This window comes from Lycium ferocissimum, chromosome 9 (assembly GCF_029784015.1).
Source record: "Lycium ferocissimum isolate CSIRO_LF1 chromosome 9, AGI_CSIRO_Lferr_CH_V1, whole genome shotgun sequence".
Taxonomy (NCBI): domain Eukaryota; kingdom Viridiplantae; phylum Streptophyta; class Magnoliopsida; order Solanales; family Solanaceae; genus Lycium; species Lycium ferocissimum.
Window position 1 is genome coordinate 21,808,455 of NC_081350.1, and position 11,632 is coordinate 21,820,086.

General features: G+C 33.1%; 1 protein-coding gene across 1 annotated transcript; it reads right to left on the reverse strand.

Moving 5' to 3' along the window:
- Positions 1-10,435: 10,435 nt before the first annotated feature.
- LOC132069300 (tyramine N-feruloyltransferase 4/11-like) lies at positions 10,436-11,423 on the reverse strand. Its single transcript, XM_059462693.1, has one exon. The coding sequence runs from the start codon at positions 11,301-11,303 to the stop codon at positions 10,554-10,556; it is 750 nt and encodes a 249-aa protein (XP_059318676.1). The 5' UTR covers positions 11,304-11,423; the 3' UTR covers positions 10,436-10,553.
- Positions 11,424-11,632: the final 209 nt, after the last annotated feature.

Below are 11,632 nucleotides of genomic sequence, written 5' to 3' on the forward strand. Positions count from 1 at the left end.
AAGGCTTTGCTTGCTTCAACAACTACTTCATGTTGTTTAGGACCTTCCAATGAGTAGAAAACCTAGAAGAAAATAATTTTTCTCCATCAATTTCTCATGGCCAAATGCGCCAAATATGGGCCGAACCCTCACCCCTCTTTTTTCTTCATATTTCTCCAAGCTTCTATGATAAAATGATGACTAAATGACTTGCTAGTCATCCAATATGATCCTATATAATTCTTCCATGTATACCTTGGCCCACACAATGGGTTGGACCAATTAAATTTGGCCACAAAAAGTGTGGGGACCATTTCCAAGCCACATGGCCAACATGGCCAATTTTCATGATTTATCAAGTTTCCCAAAATTTCACTTTTGGCCCTCAAATTTCATGAAATGCTTAACTTTTCATAATTCACTTTTGACCCCAAATTTTCCTTATTCCAATTTTACCCTTAACACTCCATGCCAATGAAAAGATGAATATGCAACTTATGCACTTTTTAACAAAATCGGAGGAAGAAATTACAACCTTGTCCTTAACTTATCATGACTAACTCGGATTATCCCAATGTACCAAAATACGGGATATAACAAATATTGTCACTTTTGAGTAAATGTTTGGATTGAGTCATGATTCTTGATACGTTATGATTATAATCATGTTATAAATGATGTTAAGGACACGGGATAGACATTGTACATGAATGAACGTAATCGTGTGTTATGACCATGAATATGGATGATTGAAAGTGAATTGGGAAGTAAGGATAATGTAGGTGAATAAAGGCTAAGGATAATGTAGGTGAATAAAGGCTATTGTTATGATGTTGTGAATGTTATTATTGATGTTTGGGAGTTGATATAAGAGATGGAGGAAGTCATATAAATAAAGGAGATGCTGTCCAATTTTCTCTAGCTTTAGTCATGTATGTTAAGTCATCGATTTCCTAACGATAGTATAACTCTAATGAAGGTAGAAACGTGAGTGTCGAAGGAGAACGTGCAAGTGATAGAATAGTTGAACGGAAAGGTATGTAAGGCTAACCCTTCTTTCATAAGGCATGGTTCTTTGGCCAAATATCTATTCTTCTATGAGTCTATGATATCCTCTAAATGATTCTATCTCTAAGAGCTACTAAGCTCATGATCCTCGATACGTTACAATGGTACTAAGTTCCTTAGATGATGAGTAATCCTCGAGGGATAGATGCAATGAACGACGATAGTAATGATGTTAACGATGCTTATAAGCTCATATGTATATGTGCCTATGTATGGCTATTTTGAAACCCCGAGCTTATATGGCCGGGCAGAATATAGTAAATGTGTGTGTATATATATATAATGCGCGCGCACCACTGCAGTTGGGTACGGATAACACTGAGCCTTGATAGAGCCAGGTATGTATGACACTGAGCCTTGGTAGGGCCAGGTATGTGAAACACCGAACCTTCGTGGTCGGGTATGCTACGTAAATGCTATGTATATGATATCGATGTGAGTACGAGTATGCTATGTATATGCAATGTATATGATATGAATATGAGTATGAATGGAAATATGACTACGAATACGAAAATGGATACGAAATGTAAATGAGTACGGATACAAATACGGATACGGATACGGATGTATGTACACGGCTACGCAATAGAAATGGAATGTCCCTATGAAAAGCAAGTAAGTGTTATGACGATGATGCTGTTATCTCCCATCCTATGCTATTTCATATATTGCCTATTATGCTTTCATATTGATGTTGATCATGCTTTACATACTCAGTACATTCTTCGTACTGACGTCCTTTTGTTTGTGGACGCTGCGTCATGCCCGCAGGTGGCCAGGGAGACAGGCTTGATCCATAGCCTCATTATTCAGGGACTACATAGCGGAGCTCCATTTCATTCGGAGCTACAGCTTTTGGTACTTATTCTTTTGTGTACATAATTATGGGCACGGTGGGGTCCTGTCCCGCCTATATGATATGACACATTCTTCTTAGAGGCTCGTAGACATGTGTATATGGTTAGATGTGTTTGGCCTTGTCGGCCTATATTTTGGGTATTATTTTGTTAGCCTCGTCGGCTGATGTACATTGATATGGGCGTAGTTGCCAATGATGATATAAATGTATTGTTACCCAATGGAATTAGCACGATTGATGAATGAAAAGTATGATTTAGTTATGTGGCTCACCTAGATGTAATGTGAAAGTATGTTAAGAGGTGCCCGGATGGGTTAGCACCGGGTGCTCGTCGCGGCCCTCTGGGTGGGTCGTGACATATTCTCTGCCTCTCAGCGTATGAGTAAACCATATCTTCAATTTCTTGTACTATAAACCTTCTGGCTACCCTTTATCAACAAATCAATTGCAGTAAGCAAAATATACAATGAAACATGCATTAAACAAAAAGATCAACGGTATAAAAATGAAGAAACAATACCAACAACTTCTTTTGTTAAACCAAAGTAAATCTACTAATATCAAATGAGTTTATATTTTGTGTACTGTCAGTGCAAAACAAAAAAAAACTTACACCATTATGTAAATTAAAATATTACCACCCTAATTGATATAACTAAAATTTAGGAAAAAGATATTAAAAGTAGAATCCTAGTTAGTACTAAATTAGTTACTATTTCCTTTTATAACATAGATCAAAATTTGAATTTTCCATATTTTTCTCTCGGCAAATCTTTAAGGCCTCAATTTCTAAAATATTGTTAAATTTGGAAGCAGTAATTTTCATGCTTCAACCATTGTTGACCTTTGGGAGCTTGAGAATTTGTGCTTTAAGGGCTTGCAGTTTGCTATCAGATGTTTTTTATTTTCGTCGTGATTGCTATCAAGGGTGGAGCTAGCCCTTCGGGGGTGGGTTCGGCCGAACCCAGTAGCTTTGATTCGAATCATATATTTGTATTAATTTTTTTATCAAATATGTACAAATTATAATTTAGAACACAGTAACTTTAAAAAATTAGAATCCCGAACCCACAAGCTTCAAATCCTAACTCCGTCTCTGATTGCTATGCAAATGAATATCAGCTTTTCCTTCTCTTTTCAATTAATTAAGAAAATCAAAGTTACAGAATTTTATGTGCTTCAATCAAATTGAGAGAGGGGCATGAGGTAGAAAGACAAGCAAATTAAAGAAAGATATATATATATTTTTTTTTCTAAAAAAAAAAAGACAAGTAAAGAAAGATGAGATGAAGAAAGAGTTTTGGAGGAGAATCTGAGTTGGACTCTCAGTTGAGATGAAAGAGATGAGTGCAAGAAATTTTTCATTTTAGAAACAAAGGAAAAAGGTGATTTGGAAATTGAAAAAAAAATAAAAACCTCAAAAGAAGGATTAGCCTACAATAGTAGATCAATTTACCTGATGGTATAAGTTGTTTTATACACTGAGGTACACAAAACTTAAATTCATATCAAATTGATAGCTGAATTGAAAATTCAAGATGAGTAAGTTGTTTGTGCCAATAATAAATTAAAATCCCAAATTTTCAATACTGAGCAAGCCATATGAAATATCACCATTTATCAATCATACAGTAAATAAAAGCTAAAAATCAACAAACAAATAACTATATCGTCCTCCTTCAATTAAGGACGTTTTACAATACTATTAAATAAGCAAGTTTCCTCCAAGAACCCTAGATCTACCAAAATTCAAATCAAATACGTCCTTGAAGGTAAGGTACTTATACTAGTTTCATAAGGTTCGTGCTAAGCCCGGGCCCAAACTCATGATATAAAAGTAGATATTTTAATTAAATAATATAATTTATATTAGTAATAATTAAATTTCAAATAAATATTTTTTTAATATATAAAAGCAAAACTTTCATCTTACTCCTTTAATATCTTAACTTTCATTTTGATGAAACTATTTACCTCAAATTAGATGCGGAGAATTTGGTTTATGAATTCTGAGCCCTAATTTTCTAAGATATTTAGTTCAAAATCAATAATCTATACATATTTTATGAACTTTTAAGACAAATACAACATTTGAATCAAAGCACTACCGAATCCGACCAAATCTGAGTCGACACTCTAACTCGCCCTACTTTAAACTTATTTTGTATTTAAAAGATTAATTTTAGTTAAGCAAACAAGAGATTTTAAAGATAACCGATCTTGACCGCTAACATTGTTTTCATTTCAACACTATTGGCATCATTTAATAATTTTTAAACCTATCTGAAAATTATTTTAGTACAAATCTTTTTAAACACATATGAGTTCATTAAAGTACAAATATAACGTAAAAGAAATGCCTACATGTGAATAAAAAAAATTCCGAAATGCTCTAATTTCATAATATATATATATATATATATATATATAAAGTAAAAGAAATGCTTAAATGTAAAAATTTATAATAAGTAACAAATTAAAAAGGACAAAATGAGAGAGCAACAAGAAGTAAGAATAGCTAGCGAATAAATAATTATTTCTTAGGTTAATAGATAAGATCGATAGAAGAAAGTAACAGGAAAAATAAAGTGCAGTGGATGGGGTTGCTCCTCCCTAAATCAGGGTTCTCGGGTTCAAGCCTGGGTATGAAAAAATTCTTGAAAGAGAGCACTTTTCCGAATGAGTCATACGTGACACGAATCAAATTAGTCGGGCTCTTATGCGGGTACCGAACACTGGATTGAAAACTAAAAAAAAAAACATGCGAACTAAGATAGGAGGTTCGATAGCTTTTGAAAAATAGATCATAAGAATAAAAAGTAAATTTTGACATTAAAAAATAAATTCAGGACCTAAAAGTCATTCATTGAAAAGTTTGATATTTGATTGAAACCTTATGTGAGGACTACAAAAGCTCTTAGTTGTCCCTTATACATAATAGTAATATATGATATCGATAAGCACTAAGAATAATGAATATAATGATAATACCAAAGACTTATAAAGATATTTGTCTTCAAGTTTGGATTTACCCTTTGGTGTTTGATTAATAATAACTCTTCTTGAAAAAAGTCTCTGAGTTTGATAAGTCCTAAAATTATGTTACTGTTAAAGATAAGGCTAAGAAATTGATGTTTAAATACTTTCACACGTATAGAGTTTTTAAAGCTAGACAGGGTTTGAGGTGATTTATTTTTAGTAAATCTTGACAAAATCATATCATTCAAGATAACTACGCTTAGTTTGCAAGATTTATCTTTCAATCTGCTAATAATTTAGTTTAAAATGTTTATCTTATAAAAAATATTACTCCCTCTGTTTTAATTTATGCGAACCTTTTACTATTTGAGGAGTTTACAAAGTACTTCTTTGATTTTTCTAATATTTTTTTAATTATTTAAATTATAAATTATCATGGTTTATAGTACTTTTTATGTAATTTCTAAATATATAAATTTTATTTTTACAAACTTAAAAAATTTATGTCAAAATTCACAATCAAAGTTATAAAGTTTGACCCTCGTACTCCAAAAAAGTTCACATAAATTGAAACAGAGGAGTATTACATAACTTAGTTAACTTTGTCTTAAAATTGTCAAGTAACTTGTTATTAATTTGTCACTTGGCCTAACCACATTTCGGGAGTCTTCGAGGTGCTTCTTTGACAATATTTTTCTAATATTTTTGCTTAATTATTTAAATTATAAATTATCATGACTTTATAATACTTTTTGTGGAATTTCTAGATATATAAATTTTATTTTTACAAACATAAAAAATCTATGTCAAAATTCATAATTAAAATTATAAAGTATGACTCTCGTACTCCAAAAAAATTTACATAAATTGAAACAGTAGAAAGTATTAGAGAACTTAGTTAACTTTATCCGAAAATTATCAAGTGTCTTGTTATCAATTTGTCACTTAACTTAACTACATTGCTTGCCCCCCTCCTATATATATATATATATATATATATATATATATATATAAAGTAAAAGTTGAATGCAGATTAACCCTAAACGAATAAGAGCCCGTTTGGATTGGCTTATAAGTTGCCTATGTTGTTTTTCGCTTTTTTTTTGGGCGAAAATACATTTAAAAATTTTAAAGTCATTTTGTGGCTTAAAATAAGCCCAAAAATTAATTGGATTTGTTTGGTTTAACTTATCTAAAGTAGCTTATAGTTTAAAACAAATTTATAAAAAAAAATAATAAGTTAGACTACACCAACTTATTTTTTTGACTTATAAGCTGTTTCCAGCTTATAAGCTGTTTTTTTTAAATCCATCCAAACAGGCTCTAAGTTCTGTGAGTTTGTTGACGCTTGTTTGTCGTCTAGTTGTTAGCCAAAATTCTTGGATAGCACGACTTGCTGATTTTCAGATTGTGGACGGCTCAAGTTATCACATCGCTGATTTTATAAATAATAAGTATGTCACATCATAGAAGTACCGGTTTAAAGCAGGATCGTCGACATCATTTCAAGAACATTTCGGCCATTCCACGTCCGTTTAGGTGCCTGCTTTTGACTAAGATGAAATGATTTCATGCCACGTGCTCAATTTGTAGCCTTTCTGAATGACTCCTCTAAAAAAGTGGATCCCCACTAAACTTTGATTCCACAGCTTTCATTTGAAGCTTTTACTTCTTTATTTGTAGCCTTTCTGAATGACTCCTCTAAAAAAGTGGATCCCCACTAAACTTTGATTTCACAGCTTTCATTTGAAGCTTTTACTTCTTTCTCTCTCCGCAGCTATTTCCGTACCAAATTTAGTAGACCTTTACACAATCAAATAGCACATGTGTGTGCTGTTCAGGGATTGTACTGTTAAAACTTCACATTGAATCTTTATAATATTTTGTTAATTCTACACCCGTTGAGTTACACCTCAAGCAAATTTAGTCAAGTATTGAATCTTTATAATATTTTGTTAATTCTACACCCGTTTAGTTACACCTCAAACAAATAATCTTTTTTAGTCTAAGGAGCCGTTTGGACATGATTTCATCTTGTGAGATGAAATCATATTTAGACATGCAATTTAGATTTCTTAAGTTGCAGTTTTTTTTTTTTTTTTTATAAACATAAAAATCCCATAAGTTGTGAAAACCATCAAAAATTTTTCAATTCTTGTACAATCTTACCAAATGAGTAAATCATAGTTCATAATAAAATTAATACGCTATTAGAAGGCCTTTCTAAAAAATACAACATCAATTGATCAAACTTTGATCCAATAAAAAGGAAAATTTAACATGAATAGTAATGTAACTACTCTTTAATAGAATCCTTCCACATGGTAAACATGATTGGTAAATAAGTATATTTTACCAGCTTGCAGATTAATATTTAATACAAATGGTTGGTAAACATGATTGGTAAATATATCTATCAACTTATGGGTCTTTTTTGACAAAATATAAACGTATGGGTCAGATTTTACATTTATATTTTTTGAAATCATGATTTCAAATTCCAAATCATGTCTTTTTGGATGATTTGGGATTTCATCTCATGAGATGAAATCAGAGATGAAATCGCATGTCCAACGCCTACTAAACTCGTCAGTACTGATACAAAAATACTAGAGTAGTGTTTTAAAAGTTATTTTATTTAAATTTTGAGTACTGTCTTTGAAATAATTGGAAATATTAACAGTGCAAAAATATGTTAATTAAACAAAAACACAAATTTCTATCGGTTGCAATTGTTAAGCTAAAAAAATTTAAAAACTACAGAAAAATACTACTTGAGATTTATACTTCTACTATACTTTGCCATGGAATTTTAGTAAAAATCATGCAGTTAGCTTCAAACTGCTAACTGAGGCAAGGGACCCTATGTCACCTTTTTTGTTGGTTTTGGCAATGGAGTATTTAAGCAGGCTTTTGAAACAACTGGGGACTTTCATCCTAATTGTGCAAAATTGAATCTTATCCAACTTGCATTTGCAGACGATCTATTACTCTTTTGTAGAGGGGATACTGGCTCAGTACAATATCTGTTTCACTAGTTCCAAAAATTCTCCAAAGCTTCTGGACTTGTGGCCAATGCTTCCAAGAGCTGTGTTTACTTTGGTGGTATAAAGAATGAGGAGCAACAAGATATATTGAATGTTTTGGGGTTCAAGCAAGGTGAGTTGCCTATCAGGTACCTTGGTGTGCCACTGAGCACTAAAAGAGTTTCAATTTTGCAATGCAAGCCCCTGATAGACAAGATCCTGGCCAGAATCAAATCTTGGACCACAAAGTTCCTGTCTTATGCAGGTAGAGCCCAATTAATCAAATCAGTGTTGTTTTCCATCCAAGTTTTTTGGGATCAAGTCTTTGTTTTACCAAAGAAGGTTGTTAAACTTATTGAAGTTGCTTGTAGGAGTTTTCTTTGGACTGGACACTACAAGAAAGTATAGAAATCGCAACAAATTTTTTTATATTTGGCAACAACTTAGTTTTATTGTTGGCAAATGATTTTTTTGTTGCCAAAGAATTTAATTTTGTTGCCATTGTATTGATTATTGTTGCAAAAAGTACTTTTGGCAACAAAAAAAAAGGTTGTTGCACGTTGTTGCAATAACAGTCGTTGGGAAAAGTTCATGCAAAAATTATTATTTTTTTGTTGTCAAAAGTACTTTTTGCAACAATAATCAATTTATGGATATAGTTTTTCTTGTAGTGGGAGGAGCAGAACTGTCAAAAAAAGGCTCTTCTAGCATGGGAAAGAATTTGCCAACCTGAAACTGTTGGGGGACTCAATATTCTGGACATTCATATCTGGAATAAAGCAGCTGTAATTAAACTCCTTTGGAATCTAAGCCAGAAGAAAGACAAGTTGTGGGTTCGATGGATCCACTGTTACTATGGGAAGAATAGAGACCTTTTCAATGATATTCCTAAGAAAGCTTCATGGATTGTTCAAAGAGTACTAAAGGCAAAAAAGTATGTGATTGAAGCTGGAAGCTCCATGGAGGAACTAAGCAACCTGTCACAGTTCTCCATAAGGCAGTTCTACCTTGCCCTTAGAGGAACTTTTCAGAAGGTGGCTTGGAGAAGACTAACTTGTAATAACATGGGAATGGCTAAGTGGATCTTTATTTTGAGGCTAGCTACTCAAAATAGGTTGTACACCAGGGACAGACTATCCAAATGGAGAATCACTACCACCACTGTTTGTCCATTGTGTGACCAGGTAGATGAAAGCCACGACCACCTGTTCTTTGCTTGCATATATTCCTCTCAGGTGTGGCTGAAATTGCTCAACTGGCAAGGGATACAGAGGACTCCCAAGGAATGGTCAGAGGAACTTCAATGGGCTATTACCTATGCAAAGGGAAGGAGTGCCAAAGCTGAGGTTTACAGGCTCTCCTTAGCAGCGGCTGTGTATGGTATCTGGACAGAGAGGAACAAAAGGATTTTTCAAGCTTCTAATCAATCTGTGACTCACATGGTCAAGCAAGTGATTCAAGAAGTTCATAGTAGAGGTGCTATGAAGGCTCATGTGGCAAAATGGCTGGAGAATTACAATTTTTACCCTGCTTAGAATATTAGAAAGTATAGTGTGAGACAGTGTCCATAGTGTGTGATTTGTTGATGTGCTCTGCTCAGTAAGATAGGTGCAGTAGAGTAGGAAGTCTGTTGGTTTGAAGTGCTGGGATATTGTCCAGTACTCAAAATTTTGTTTACTGTACTCCAACATTCATTTGGTAATATAATCAGTTATTTACCAAAAAAAAAAAATATCATGCAGTTAAAACAAACTCAAATTACATGAAAATTCTTAGAGTTTGAGTTGATAAAATTTGAAATTTTATAATGAGTTTTTCTTTGAGTTCAAACTGCATATTTCAAACTCCATAAATATTTCCTAGAGTTTGAAACGTGTTAATGCTGACTCTAAGACTATTTAATGAAGTCCCCGTCTTCAAAGTTGTATGTACATGTGAGGTTTTTTTTTTTTTTTTTTTAAATGGTCTTAATCTCAAGGTATGATCATCCAAATGATGTTCTGAATTAAGAAGTGTTCTTTTAACTTTGAAACTGTGACTAAAATTTGATTAGCGATTCACAGTGTTTAGTCTTAGTTTTTCTCTTGCAAATTAGAATTATTTTAATTTTTCTCTCGCTAATTATTATTAGCACGGGCTCTTCCATCTAGTTTAAAATATAATAGAGAGATTATGCTATACTCCTTCCGTCTCATAAGAAGTGTTACCTTAATCACAAATACGTATATTAAGAAACTAATAATGCAATATAAAATTTATTAAATTATACCTATATAATAAAAACAAAATTACTTTACCTCTTAAACCTTTTAACATTAAAAATTCAACAATATCAAATTACTATGTAACTTTTCTAATCATCAGATATTAATTTATTATCCAAGAATAAAATTGAAAAAAATTAGTCAATTTATGTCTTGATTTCCTAAAGTGACACTTATTATGGGATAAAAAAATTTAACTAAGGTAACACTTATTATAAGACGGAGGGAGTATATGATAATAGATTTTAATTTTTTAAATAAAAAATAATACAATACACACTGATGACTGAACAATCTACTTTTACAGAAGTAAATAAGAAGAAATTGATAGGAACTTAAGGTCATGATAGAAGAATTAAAAAAAGAAAAAAAAAACTAACAGCCCCCTTCATCACTTTTCTCCTTATCAGCATACTTTTGGAGCGCTTCACCGTGCAACTTCCCATACCTGAACTCATCAAGCATTTCAACTCCCATGTCTATGTAAAAATCATAAGACTTCTTATTCCAAACAGCAACTATTCCCTCCACCGAAACGAACCCGTTGTTAGCAGCAATGGACACAACAGTTCCAAACAACAGTCTTCCCATTCCCAACTTACGATAACTTTCCCTGAAGTAAAGACTCTCGAAAAAGAACCCAGGTTTATCATAGAAGCACGAATAATTTGCGAAAAAGAAAGCATATCCCGCTATAAAAACATCATGTTTGTCGTTGCCGTCATCATATTTGGACCTGAATTCCTCCGCCTGTCCTTCAACGACGGGGAATTTAAGGTCGAACTTTGTAAGGACTGGCTTAAACCCTTGGTCCGTGGTATGCTTGGATTCGGTAAAAGGGGTTGGTGAGACTTCGAGTAGAAGCACGGTTGGACCGTAGTACAGGGGAAGAGGGTTTTCTTTAAAGAGCAAGTCCGCTAAGGAGGATTCAGTAGCTTTATAGAGATGAGTGTCGTTATGGTATGCATGGATTTGGTAAAACAGTTGATGTATATGGTGAACGTCAGCTTTCTCAGCGAGACGGACTCTTGTGTATATCTTTTCGTTGATCGTAACTTTGTTTTCCGATGACGAGTTGGTGGTTATTGTTTCAGATAAAGTTGGTTGTTGAGGAGCAGCAGCCATGAGATATTGTTAAGTTATGTATTCTTTATTCTTTATTTAGTGGGTGGAGTTGGTGGAGAGAAACTCTAATGTGGGTTCTATATTTATCGGCAGCGTGGATTAATTTGTCAATCAATTGGTTAATTTGGGCCCCAATTATTTTGTAAAAATTTATACATACATACATACATGCATACCCTATATTAGAAGCATGAGTTGGGGAGTTGGGGTGGTTTCATCGTCCACCTCTGACTCTGTCATGACCCAAATCTGACGCTCAGGCCGTGATCGGGCACCTTTCGAGCTTCTACCCATAAAGCGAACCCTCTAAGTTAATCATGCGAAAATTA